Source organism: Aquarana catesbeiana, linkage group LG10 (assembly GCF_042186555.1).
Source record: "Aquarana catesbeiana isolate 2022-GZ linkage group LG10, ASM4218655v1, whole genome shotgun sequence".
NCBI lineage: Eukaryota > Metazoa > Chordata > Amphibia > Anura > Ranidae > Aquarana > Aquarana catesbeiana.
The window spans coordinates 235,261,169-235,275,643 of record NC_133333.1 but is presented as its reverse complement, the minus strand read 5'-3'; the positions used below and the strand labels follow the sequence as shown (position 1 = coordinate 235,275,643).

Genomic DNA, 14,475 nt, shown 5'->3' with positions numbered 1-14,475 from the left:
ATAGTACAGTACAGAATTTTTATTTTTGTGTTCTTTAATTATGCAAATTACAACAGTTATTGAGTTGGAGTTTTGTGTTTTTAGGCTTTTTTTTTCAGAATACAGTAGTTAAAATGCTTAAAATATTGATTACTTGTTTCTCCTTGTTTAACAACCTGGTCTCTGGAACGGAACCTGGTCGTTAAGTGAGTAAAGTCTTTATCTTGTAAAAATTTAAGTGTATGTTGAATTGAAGGGTGGCACAGTGGTGTAGTGGGTAGCACTTTCGCCTAGCAGTAAGAAGGGTTGCTGGTTCGAATCCCAACCATGACACTGTGCCTGCGTGGGTTTCCTCCGGGTACTCCGGTTTCCTCCCACACGCCAAAGACATGCTGGTAGCTTAATTGGATCCTTTCTAAATTTGTCCCTAGTATATATGAATGTGAGTTAGGGACCTTGGAGTGTAAGTTCCTTGAGGGTAGGGACTGATGTGAATGTACAATGTATATGTAAAGCGCTGCGTAAATTGACGGCGCTATATAAGTACCTGAAATAAATAAAATAAAGTGTGAAAATTAGTAATTCCATTTCAAAAATAGGAAATTACATTTTCTAGGGGTGTTCATATACAGATGGTATACAGAACACCTCAGTTTGCTACTGCATTGAATATATTGACCATTTTATAAAACTACAATAGGTGCATACTGTACTTAAATGGAAAGGTCATTTATTAACAGCAAATTACTGGTGTGTGTATGTATGTGTATATATGTGCGTGTGTGTATATATATATATATATATATATATATATATATGTGTATATGTGTATATGTGTGTGTGTGTGTGTGTGTGTGTATATATGTATGTATATGTGTGTGTATATATATATATATATATATATATATATATATATATATATATATATATATATATATATATATATATATATATATATATATATATATATATATATATATATATATATATATATATATAATATATATATTATTTATTTTTTTCTCACAAAAGTGAGTACACCCCTTTACATTTTTGTAAAAAAATTTTTTACCTTTTCATGTGACAAGACTGAAGAAATTACACTTTGCTACAATGTAATTTGGTGAGTGTACAGCTTGTATAACAGTGTACATTTGCTGCTCCCTCAAAATAATTCAACACACAGCCATTAATGTCTAAACCGCTGGCAACAAAAGTGAGTACACCCATAAGTAAAAATGTCCAAATTGGGTCAAATTAGCCATTTTCCCTCCCCGATGTCATGTGACTTAGTGTTACAAGGTCTCAGGTGTGAATGGGGAGCAGGTATGTTAAATGTGGTGGTGTTCGCTCTCACTCTCTCATACTAGTTACTGGAAGTTCAATATGGCAAAGAACTCTGAGGATCTGAAAAAAGAATTGTTGCTGTACATAAAGATGGCCTAGGCTATAAGAAGGTTGCCAAGACCCTGAAACTGAGCTGAGCTGCAGCCCGGTGGCCAAGACCATACAGCGGTCTAACAGGACAGGTTCCGCTCAGAACAGGCCTCACCATGGTAGAAGGAAGAAGTTGAGTGCACGTGCTCAGCGTCATATCCAAAGGTTGTCTTTGGGAAATAGACATATGAGTGCTGCCAGCATTGAGGTTGAAGGGGTGGGGGGGTCAGCATGCCAGTGCTCAGACCATACGCTGCACACTGCATCAAATTGGTCTGCCTGGCTAAAGATGATGTACAAGAAAGCCCGCAAACAGTTTGCTGAAGGCAAGCAGACTAAGGACATTAGTGGAACCATGTCGTGTGGTCTGATGAGACCAAGATAAGCTAATTTGGTTCAGATGGTGTCAAGCATGTGTGGCAGCAACCAGGTGAGGAGTACAAAGACGTGTGTCTTGTCTACAGTCAAGCATGGTGGTGGGAGTGTCATGGTCTGGGGCTACATGAGTGTTGCCGGCACTGGGGAGCTACAGTTCATTGAGGAAACCATGAATGCCAACATGTACTGTGACATACTGAAGCAGAGCATGATCCTCTCCCTTCAGAGACTGGGCCACAGGGCAGTATTCCAACATGATGACCCAAAACACACCTCCAAGATGACCACTGCCTTGCTAAAGCTGAGGGTAAAGGTGATGGACTGGCCAAGCATGTCTCCAGACCTAAACCATATTGAGCATCTGTGGGGCATCCTCAAGTGGAAGGTGGAGGAGAGCAAGGTCTCTAACATCCACCAGCTCTGTGGTGTCGTCATGGAGGAGTGGAAGAGGACTTCAGTAGCAACCTGTGAAGCTCTGGTGAACTCCATGCCCAAGAGGGTTAAGGCAGTGCTGGAAAATAATGGTGGCCACACAAAATATTGACACTTTGGTCCCAATTTGGACATTTTCACTTAGGTGTGTACTCACTTTTGTTACCAGTGGTTTAGACATTAATGGCTGTGTGTTGAGTTATTTTGAGGGGACAGCAAATTTACACTGTTATACAAGCTGTACACTCACTACTTTACATTGTAACAAAGTGTCATTTCTTCAGTGTTGTCACATGGAAAGGTATAATAAAATATTTACAAAAAATGTGAGGAGTGTACTCACTTTTGTGAGATACTGTGTGTGTGTGTGTGTGTGTGTGTGTGTGTGTGTAGAGAGAGATAGAGATGTTTGTGTGGAGAGATCTAGAGAGCAAGAGTGATCTCCAGAAGAACAAATTCTCCCTTGTGCCTGCACTACAAGTATGAAAGGCTCATTTAGGTCTGGGGGTGAGCACAAGCACTTTTTACTTACTAGCCTCCAGCAGACTGCATTCTGTAATGCTCTGGCAGTGGACTTGTTCCTCTGTTTCCTCATGTCCAATGCAGGGCTATTGATCCTGCATTGGTACTGATGATGTCAGGACTTTAGACCGCTGGAGCATGGGGGAGAAGATGCTGCAAGCAGTGTGGGGGAGGAGCCTGCGGGGACAGAGTATCAGGTAAGAAAATCTACTTTTCCATGCCCCTTAGACTAAAACTAGCAGTTAATCCTTTCAGTGCAGGCACAGCCCCACTACAAGGGTGATTTTTTTTTTTTTTTTTTTTTTTTTTTTTTTTTTTTAATATCATTTTATTTTTTTGTGTTTTTTTTTTTCTGGAGTTTTGCTTTAACAAGGGTTTAGATTTTATTGGCAGGGTCTGCTTCTTCAAATTCCCTGATCCTTTAAAAGCTTCATAAATGTAGTTGTGTGGGGTGGGTAAAAATTAGATACTTTTGTGGCATCCTCTGGCTTCTGGTCAGATATCGGGAAATGTTTGAGTTGCTGCAATATCTTTTTGCAAGACTTGGGTTACTTGGCGGCAGGGAGATGACCTCCCACCCTCTGCGCTACAGAAGCCAAGCAAAGGTGAGAATATTATCAATTTTGGCCCCACAGGTACTTTTATGCAACATTTTAGGGAGGGGGAGGCACCTTGCATACCTGGACTTTGCAGTTAAGGTGGAAGATCTGCTTTTAAGGGCTGTATCGATTTTTGTTCTATGGTGGTATTTAGACATGGAGAGTTTGACGTGTGATTCTGCTCTTTCATTGTCCAATGAGCAGACATGTGACACAGGAAACTAAATAGATGTCACCATCATGGCGCTGGTTGTGTGGCATGAGCAAATAAATGGGCATAACTACAAATACTTGGGCAAGGTGCACACTTGTATGTATTTTAGCTATGTACATAGCTGTAAGGTTGGCTGTCCCCATTGAATGCAGTTGTTGTAGTTACAGCACATCATTGGTTTTTCACAGACTTATGAGCCTCTTGGGTCTTATTGTGCTGTCAGTATTCTGCGACTCTTTAATATTACTGGGGAAATAGCTAGTGAATTTCACACCATTCGATGGCATCGCCTGCTTCTCCACTGCTGGCAGCAATAATATAACATAAGCAGACCTGGACACCCCGCCCGACAGAAGCTCAATTCCCCGGGGTCTATTCTCCATCCTGAAACCAGCTGAAAAACAGTCCCCTCATCTCCGAAGAATGCGAGCAAGGAAAAGCGATTGCTACCAGTCGCTGCAGGAGGAGGCCTGCTGGGAAAGAGTATCAGATGCTCCAGAAAAACATAAATACTAAAAATCCAAGTCTGCAAAGGTATCCGACTTTTTTCCGCTTGATTTCCAACCTTAAACAGTAAAACACCTTGCGGAGACCATTTCCTTCCCAGAAGGTGATTGGATGAAGTCAGGAATCTGTATTAAACGTCGACTCATTGTTTACCATGGAGAAATATGCATGTGGAATTAGTCATCAAAAGAAAAAAACTTAGCTAGAAAAATAAATGTTCTGGAAATTACGGAGAGGAAGTTATTAAGGCTAAATGCTTCCATTATATATAACCAGCTAGACTGCACATTTCTTCAAGGCACCGTGAAAGTTTGTTTGGTGTGTTTTTTTTTTTTTTTTTTTTTTTTTTTTTTTTTACAGATACGGGAAGGGTTGGCTTTGTGTTGAAAAAGCTTTGAGGTATCCAAGGAACACATAGGTCTTACTGAAATGGATATCCCTTTGAAATGAGAAAATTATGTAACCACTTAGTTTTAAAAAGTTAAGAATTGTACCTTCTTTTATAATAGGAGAGACGCTAGCTTAGAGCACTGCGCCTGACACCTCGAAATTGTTTTTTTGAACCTTTGGTTCATAAGTGCATGACGTAAATGTTCAGACGTTCCTCAGATGTACGACCCAACAACATTCTCCCCCTCTAGGTCATGGGTCCTTAAACTTTCTAAAAAAAAAAAAAAAAAAAAAAAAAGCCAGTTTACTGGTGTCCGTGGGAGGAGTAGTGCCCCAGTTTACTGGTGTCCGTGGGAGGAGTAGTGCCCCAGTTTACTGGTGTCCGTGGGAGGAGTAGTGCCCCAGTTTACTGGTGTCCGTGGGAGGAATAGTGCCCCAGTTTACTGGTGTCAGTGGGAGGAATGGTCCCTCCTATCAGTGGGAAGAATAGTGCTTTAAGGACCGGATAAAAGCAAGCAAAGGGCCACAATTTGGAGACCACTGCTCTAGAGCTTGGCCGAGCATTCATTTATATATTGCCTTGTTCCTGTAATGAAACTTATCCCCTGTGACATCAATAGACCTCTGAAATTGTTGAAGGGCGTTTGCTGGCAGGTCAGGTCCTGTTGACATAGGCTGGCCCCTCAAACTGCATCTCCTAAGAACCCTTTTCCTACATGGCGTGGACAAGGCTCTTAGAAGTCGAGCCAGCAGCACTGTTTTTTGCTGGTATAGAATTCAATGTACAGGTATACATGTGGAGTGGGACAGAGAAAGTGAAGACAGGCAAAGTTGTATAGTTCAGCAGGCAGGGCTGACAACACTGGTTAGAACTTCAGTGCACCAATAGTCATGGTGTTGTCAGCTCTTATAAGAAGTTAAGAGCTTAGTGCATTTGTGACATGATCAGCAGGCTTTTTTTTTTCTTTGTGTATGTATGTGTGGTGTTTTTAAGGTTCTAAAGGTAGCCCTCTTTTCACACAGGAACAGAGCTTAGGCTTAGCTCTTAGTGTCAGGAAAACTTGTCAGAAGTGAGTTGTACAAATAGCAGAGGAATGAGACAGTGAACAGAACTAAGACTAAAGCCAGGTACACACGGGCCGAATGTCGGGAGGCTTTTACCAGTTCAATAAAAACCAGCTGACATTCAGCCCGTGTGTATGTCAGTCGGTCCGACAGAAGCCGGCGCAACCCCACTGTGGAGAATACAACAGTTCAGCGGGGGAAGATCGCTGTACTAACGTTGGATCTTTAGTAAAGTGGCTCCAACTGGAACTGTCAGTCTTTTTTAAAAAACACTGTTAGTGTGTACCAGGCTTCAGTGCTCTTGTCTGAGACCAGTACACACTATAGCAAGGATATGCAGTTAGCGCACCTCCAGCTGTTGCAGAACCACAAGTCCCATCATGCTCTGCCTCTGGTTGTCATGCTTGTGGCTGTCAGTCTTGCTATGCCTCATGGGACTTGTAGTTCTGCAACAGCTGGAGGTCCACTGATTGCATATCCCTGCACTATAGTGTGATATGCCTTGTTCATATTTCATGCCTGGGGTTTACTACCACTTTAATTATTTCTTATTTTGCTGTCATACACCTAAACCAGTTCAGGAAAGGTCAAGTTTAAATGCCATCATACCAGGTTTGTTTTCCCCATTTGCTGCAATAAACCATTTTTGCAATTTTTAATGTGATCTTGTAAATGGAATGCTGCCTTACCCAGATGTCTGCACATGGCTATGGATTGCATTTCAGGAACCCCCAGTAATGACCTGCACTAGTAGATTCTGCTTTGTTGGCACCTTCAGAAAAGTGGTGCAGGAAGAGGGTTGCAGCATTTCTTGTCCTAGTACTAGTCTGACCATGTCTCTCTCTCCCAACCTTTCATTGGCTTTTTATAGTATCCCGGAAAGCTCTATCTACAGAACCAAAGCAGGTAAATAACTGCGATATGTAGGTGAAGGATTGTTTCCAGGTGTCATTTTTTACATGGTTACATCCATCCAGCTTGGACCAATATAACTATGTACTGTATATACCAAACCTGGCCAATGGCCCTGGAAGCCAGCAATCTCTGATGTAGACACCACTACTCTAGTGGTCTCCATTGGGCCCTGTGCTGAGAGGCTGGCCTGATGCCTTCTGAACACAGGAGGCCAGACGCTTAGCATGGGCACCATTTAGAGAAGGCTTTGTATTCTCTGGATGCAAAACGTTCTCTGATTGGACAAGGTGGAGAGGTGGGGCGGTGACATAACGCTCCCCACTTCATCCAGTCAGAGAACGCATTAAATTAATTGAAAAAAGATGCAAAGCATTCTTTGTATGACGCCCAAGCTGAGTGACTGATCTCTTGTGTTCAGCATGCTTCAAGCCAGTCTCTCAGCACTGGACTTGGAAGCAAGTGGAGAGCTCTGGAAAAGTGGTGTCTACTTCATTCATTTCCAGCTTCCAGGAGCAGCGTCCTGATATGGTATATAGATAATTGCATTGGTCCAAGCTAACTGTAAAAATACATTATGCCTGGAATTGCTCTTTGCATTGCGGTGGACCAAGAGGGTTTTATTTCTACAATGTTTGGTGTGTGTGTGTGTGTGTGTGTGTGTGTGTGTGTGTGTGTGTGTGTTTTTTTTTTTTTTTTTTTTTTTTTTTCCCTCCAATATCGAAATCCCCATTTTGGGTGGAAGTTTTATTCTTTTCTGGGGAGACACGGCGGAAGGAGCCCTCATATCTGGTTAAGCCATGTGACCTCAAGAAGGCAATATGGGGGTATAATTGTATAACTGGTGGTCAAAGGATAGGTTCTAGAATGGCGCTGGTTCTGGATTCTTCTGAACAACTTGGATTCTGATATTTAACAGGCTTCTCCAAGACCAGGTTTTTCTTTACCCACTGATGGACCCTGGGTGATTCTGTCTCTTAGTGTCCAGTGTGTTTCAGTGGTAATAAAAAAATCCAGCTTCTCCAGGACTTGGGTGTGCAAAAGAGTAACGGACCCCAGCAGCGAAAAGTGCCGCAAAATTTCAGTGTGTGTGTCTGCGTATCTTTAAGTGAAAGGCAGCAATCCAGAGCACTGCATCTGTATCTATTCTGTGCATTAGATTGCCGCCTCCTCTTTTCATTAGATTCAGTATTTACCTACATTCAGGTAAATTACTCAGTTTGCTATAGCAGCTGTACATTCCCTATCTGGGTGAGTCAATCTCCGACTCATCCAGACCTTGAAGGGGGATTCTCTTACCCCTGAAACACCTAAGCTTGCAGCTGATAGTAAGACAGTCATTTGTATGTAACTTCCTCTTTTTTTTTTTTTTTTTTATTTATTTATTATTTTGCGTTGGTGCCCCTTTTTTCTTTAACAGCAGGTTGTCATTGGAGCCATTTATCAGGACTTTAATGCTAATTTTAGCTTTTCTGTCTAGGGCTAGTCGCTAAAGCTTACACAAGCATGCAAGAAACGTTTTATCTCCTGCCATGTATGCTTGCTCCAGGTCTCTGACATAAGTGGAACAAGAATCGAGGCCAGTAACCTTTTTAAAGGGCCAGAAATGGCTTTAATTCAACTTCATTAAAAAAAAAAAAAAACTAGAGGGTATTTAATGCATTTTTGGGGCACTCACTTGGGTTGGTACATGACCTATGTGGGGAAGATCAGTCAAGGTCCTAGATAGAGGTTAAAATCTGGTGGGGTCTGTGCAGCTGCTCCACCCTGGAAAGTAATTTTTAGCGAATTTGATCCTTTTTTTTTTTTTTTTTTTTTTTTTTTTTTTTTTTTTTCTTGCTGTGTCTTTATTTCCTTCTTTGCAAAGTTGGGCACCTGAATGTGGACATTTGGGTGTCTCAGCCAATGCTCCTCGAACTGCCGTTTCCAAATAGGAAAACCTAATCGCCCAATAAAGTGCAATAACAAAGAACATTCAGTTGCCTTGTTTTATTAGGATGGGGGGGGGAGTTCTCAATGTTTGCCTCTGTTCCAGTGATTGGAACGTTATGGCGGGTTTATAAATAGTCTGCGGACTTTGTGTTCCAACATGTCTGCCACTTACCGCATAAAAACTTTAAAAGGAGAAACTGTAAAAGCAATCTTTCTATGTAAACAGTTACTTTTTTTTTTTTTTTTAATATATGCTTTATTATTTTGTACCTAAATGTGCCTCTGGCTTCAAGATTCAATCCTGGTTAAGAGTTAGTGTATGTTTACCCCAATTATTTATTTATTATTTTTTTTTGGGGATTTTCATAGGGTGGGGAAGAATTAGAAGCCTTGTTAGGTTTTTACTGCGGACCTGGTTTTGGGATTTCCCCTCACTTATCGTTCTGTAGAGAGAGAGAAAAAAAATGCTTTATTATACAGGAAGTGAGGGTAGAAACCCAGCTGGTCGGCGCCATAATATAGTAGCCGGGAGAGGTGCAGGCACAGTTTGTGAAGGCGGTGACACCGGGAAGAAGACACCTTTTGGGCTCATTCAGCTTGTTAGCATAGTACTGTCTTGCAGGATGACTCAAAAACAAAGTCAAGTTAGAAGTATTACATGAAATGGAATCATAGCTGTAAAAATGGATGTGTGTGTACCGGCTATTGGTAAAGCTTGGCCGTTCACTTTTTTTTTTTTTTTTTTTTTTTTTTTTTTTCCCTCGTTCAACGAGTGGGTTGAACAAAAACAAAAAATGACCCGATTCCCCCATCCACACACTCTGTGAATAGGGAATCACGCCCACTGTGTTGTATTCTGATGGCGGGGAGATCAGTGATGCCGGCTATAAAGTGCTAGGGTTTGTCTAAACCAAAAACAAAAGTATTATATTGCAGGTTACAAGTTCTTGAATGGTGGTGGCTGCATTAGTTCTCTTATTGTAGGTCTTTTTCCTTACATTTTCCCCTGGAGATCTCATGAATAACACGCTTCCTATCCCTGGGTGGCAAGCAATCTCCTGCGCTCAGGTGCCCGGTAAGCTAAGTGGCGCAGCCAATCACTTTAGCAAAGTCAGTGGAATATCGCTGTTCTTGCTGCCCTCCTCAGAATAATGGGTATCCTTTATAACTGAAACCTACAAAAAGAACAGGGGGGCGCACCGACCTTGTGTGTTACCAAGGATAAAATTTATTCATAAAATAACAAGAAATATACTCACAAACATGCTTAAAATAAGGCTCCGGCAATAGCAAACAGCATCTCTAAACGCCTACAGCCTGGACCAGATGTTTAGACGACCCAGATGGCATCGCAAGCGACTTGCGCGTTTGAGGGCGAACCCTCTTCCTCAGAGCCATAGCGATGGCAACACTCACCTACTGTATCTGTGGAGGGAGCCATGGTTGTCACCCAGGCTGGACTTTAAACATGTTGTCTTTGTTCATCTCCATTTAGAAGAAGGGATTAGAAGTTTACACTAGTAAGATGACATTGTTTACGCTCCCATTTGAGCTTACAGGAAGTGAAACCTGCTATGCATTTGTGGTAGGATCAACACTAAAAGAGAAACAAACGAATGCAACCACCACTTTTAACTGCAGTTTGTGCATGATAGAGGCTTCTCATCCAAGAGGGTAAAATGGTTCTCCTGTAACCTGCAGGTGTAAGAACACACATCCTGTCTTTAAGGTGTTGAATTTATACAGATTTGAAGAACAGATCTATAAATGGTCTTGACATCGAAATGTAGAGGTTTTTGGGTATGATGGTTGCATTAGTTTAGTTTTTTTCAGCCTTAAAACCATTTCAGCAAGTACAAAAAATATTTGCTGATCTTGCTAGAAAAGCAAAGTACTTGTCAATTCCTGTGAGCTGAAATGAGAGCATAAACAATGTTCTCTCTTGTGTAAACTACTAATCCCATCAACTGCTCCCTCTGCCCCCCTCCCCTCTCTTGCTCCCTCCTCTGCCCCCCTCCCCTCCCCTCTCTTGCTCCCTCCTCTGCCCCCCTCCCCTCCCCTCTCTTGCTCCCTCCTCTGCCCCCCTCCCCTCCCCTCTCTTGCTCCCTCCTCCGCCCCCCTCCTCTTTCATCTAGTGGAGATGAACACGGGTTGATATAAAGAGGAGTTCCGCCCGCCCCTTTAAAAATTAAGTCAGCAGCTACACATACTGTAGCTGCTGACACTTGCCTGTCCTGGAATCCAGCGATGTCGGCACCGCAGCTGTAGTTTCCATCAGCTGGTTGGGTGCTTCCGCCACCATTGTTGGTAAGGGAACCTTTTGGCTTCATGGCTGGGTCCATACTGCGCATGCGTTCTCTCACTGGCCCGGGGGGGGTGGGGTGGGGTTGTGTTCCTGAGACCGAGCTGCTGAAGTAAATTGCCGCGGCCCGGTCTCCCGGAAGCAGGAACAGGGTACCTATAAAAAAAAAAAGGCAAATGTGGCACCGGAGGGGGGGGGGGGGGGGTGTTCAGATAAGTGGAAGTTCCACTTTTTTGGGTGGAACTCCGCTTTTAAAGGCTGATTTGTTTTTTTAACTGCATGTTCTGTGTAATAGTTTTTCACAGAATGTCCCTGATCCTCCTCGGGTCCCCCACCAGCCCTCCTGGCCCCTCCCTCCCTCCTGCCGAGTCCCTCCCTCCCTATCCTTTAACTACAGTTTCTACATTGCTATGTTGGTCCTCTCATACAAGAGGATGAGATGGTTCTCCTTCTGTAGACCACAGGTGTAAACGCATACATCCTGCCTTTTAAGATGCAGGAATTTCTACAGATACGGACAGCAGAAGTAAATAGGATGATGTCTTTGAAGAGTAAATAAACATTTCCAAGATGGTTTATGGCAAACATGTGGCGGTGTGGTCCTAATAAATTTTTCTACCTCACTTTCTCTACAGTCATCACGTATATTCGAATTCCCATGGGAATCCTGGAGCATTCCTAATAAAACTGTCACTGGAGCTCATTGTTTGAGTTCATGTAGCGTGTGGCTGTTAGAAGGTGCCCTAATACCCTTTTTGTAGTATTTCACTTTCATGTCTCTCTGAGATCTTGGCCCAGAGGGGTCTCTTACCCCAGGTTCAACCGTTATCACACAAGACTTTCATTGTCCTTGCAGCCTCACGCCGGCAACGCTACACATCCCAGGAGCCGAGGCGTGAAAGTTGACGAGAGGCAGGTTAGGCCTTGATGCTCAAAGCACGTCTGGCATACAGATGTGTTGGAGGCTGACAGACAGGCTCTTAGGAAAAGGAAATCCAGTGTTTGCCTATGACTTTCTCCGCTGTTATAGTGTCAATAAATACAACTGGGCGCTCGGCGGGCCCCTTCACTCAAGTGTCAAGCTCCTGAACCGCATAGACCTCAATCAACGCCTTGGGAGCGCGGAGTGAAGAACCACTCTTAACGTCAAAGAGCTTAGTGGGGAGCGATGGCTTTGGGTCAAAAATTGAAAATTCAAAAACCCAGATGCTAGTCCGCACCGTGCTGTGAAAATAATCGACGTTTTAACAGAAGCTCTTTCACATTAACGTCTGGAGGTCTCATTAATGCTTCTGATATATGCAGCCTCCTGAGAGTTAAATCTTTCGGATTTGTTATTCTCTCGTCTTACCAAAAGCTCTGCTGGTCAGGGTTGATCTGTACTTCATTGTACGGAGACCATTTTCTCAATTTCCTTTTTTTTTTATTTCTCCCCCCTTTCTGACTGCAGAAATGTGGTTTGCGTTGTATGCTTCTGTGGTCCTTTAAAAATTTAATTAGTTTGATTACATAAATATTGGATCCATGGAAGTAACAGAATTTAGAAGCTCTTTGTACTTCTGAGAAAGTTTTGTAAACCACTTCCAAAATGAGAACAGAATTTTCCGTCTTGTTTTTATTTTTTTTCGGTGATTTAGGTAGAAAATAACAGTAAATCTGAGCGTCCTGCTTGGCGCACGGTCTCTCCAGAATGCTTGTAACAAAGGAGCCAGTGTTTAAATGTTTATGTGACATTCCATTGCTAGAGGTAGTTGTACCATTGGGGGATATATAACAACATTGGTTTGTGATGCATTTGTGGTTTTTGCTTCCTAGGAATTCTATGATAAATGATACAACGTATATCGTCCTGTAAAGGACCGGCAAAAAGGGATTTTATGCAAGGGTACTGCTAGTAAAATTAGTGTTTTCAACTTAACTGCTTGCTTAAAAACATGTATTATAGACCTAACTTGTCAATATAGCACATTCCTTCTTTGCTGCCATTTTGGTCCTAGTGAACCTAGAATGAGATATATTTTTTCATGCTAAATGTGTTTTTACGATACAGCACTGCGTTACTTTAACTGACAATTGCATGTGCGTGCTTTGCTGTACATACAATTTTTTATTTATTTATTTTTTTTTTTGTTTTGTTTTTTGAGGGGGGCTTTCTTTTGGTGGTATTTGATAATCTTCAAGTTTATTTTTTGCTCTATAAACAATGACCAGAAATTTAAAAAAAATCAAATTTCTTCTTAAATTTAGGCCAATATGTATTCTGCTACATATGTTTAGTAAAAAAAAAAAAAAAAAAACCCAAACAAAATATATTGGCTTGGGCAAAAGTTATAGCGTCTACAAATTATGGGGTGTGTAATTTAAAATATATACCAGTAACAGCGATCAGCAACTTATAGCGGGACTGCAATATTGTGGTGGGTATTTGGTCACTCAAAGGGTTGAGGTATGGGTGTGTGTTTTTTTTTTTTTTTTTTTTTTTAATCCTACTTAGGTGGATGCAGCATCGGTCCAATGCTGCATCTGTCCTCCACCGGCTCTAATACTGAGAACCGAGCAATCAAAGACCGCCGATCACTTGGTTCTCAGAGTACCCTGGGCAGAGAACTGTCAGTCACCGTCAAGTCAACTGTCTGCCCCCCCACGTTCAGTGGATCGCGGAGGGAGTGGGAGCGACCGTCTGAGGTTCTCATCAGCTCCAGGCATGTGGGCGGATCCTGGCCATATGGTCGTGATCTTTCCCTTGCCTGGACCGGCTCTGTGACGTCGGCTGACAGCGGGCTGCTGAAGACTGCAGAACAAACTGCATTCATGTGAACCACAGGAAAAGTACAGCCAAATGAGCTTTGGCTGTAATTCATTTTTTTTTTTTTTTTTTTTTTTTTTTTTTTTTTTTTGTGTGTATATATTATATTTTTATTTTTTTTATTTTTTACATAGGACAAGTTAAAAATCAGAAAAATATCCTGCTACCACCCCTGGCAAGTTGGCTGAACTTAATTTAGAGTTCAGGAATCTTCCTGCCTCCCTCTTAGAATGATATAATCAGCTAGGAGGTGAGCCAAGATGCCGGTGTCCACTCAAAATTGAAAACCCAGTTTTGGGTATCCAAGCAGTATGGATATCCCATTCAGGATCAGACAAAAGAAATGACTCTAGGAGGTTCTGGTCACAGGTATGTATTGCAGAATTTAGCAAGCGCCTCTGTAAGAACTACAGGTCCCAGCATGCCTGGGTTGGGCGGGTTGCCAGTGCCTGGTGTGTAGTTGTTCCTGCTTCCATAACGCCTTGGTGTATGGCTTTTGTTTCCAGTACCCAGGCATTCATCTAGCCGCGTGCGTGCGGCCATAAAATAACAGTTTGACATTGTTGGGATAGTTCAGCATTATTGCCCATTACATAAGTGCTTGGCTGTCTGCCAGTGTGGGTGCGTGGATGTCTATGTGACCGAGTAGTGTTTTATATCACCGTACTGCATTGTGTCCAGAAGGCCTCCTCATATTGTCTGTCTTCTCTTTTTTGTCTCTCTCAGCATTAACAATAAGCTCCAGCAGCCGGAGGCAGCGTCCGGGGTCTTAGAGTTTGCTATGAAGCATTATGGGGAAATGGTGAGTGTGTCCTGCGTCCAGGGTTACGGCATAATCACGCCGACTAAAATAACGCATCAAAGGGATTTTATGTATTCTCCTGAATTATTTGCAGGCTGCTAAAAATTCCAAAGTTCTGGGGAAATCACTGAACATGTTGTGGTGTATATCATGGGTATTCTGTTTCTAAAACCGGTACAAGAAGCACAATCTGGATTA

General features: G+C 42.3%; 1 protein-coding gene across 11 annotated transcripts in view; it reads left to right on the top strand.

Annotated features, from left to right (window-relative positions):
* MTOR (mechanistic target of rapamycin kinase) overlaps nt 1–14,475 on the top strand; it is a 182,227-nt gene that overhangs the window by 63,049 nt on the left and 104,703 nt on the right. For all 11 annotated transcript variants that reach the window (XM_073603449.1, XM_073603448.1, XM_073603446.1 and 8 more), the window contains exon 31: nt 14,202–14,277. In XM_073603449.1, the coding sequence (XP_073459550.1) occupies nt 14,202–14,277 (76 nt within the window). The remainder of the gene's footprint in view (nt 1–14,201; nt 14,278–14,475) is intronic.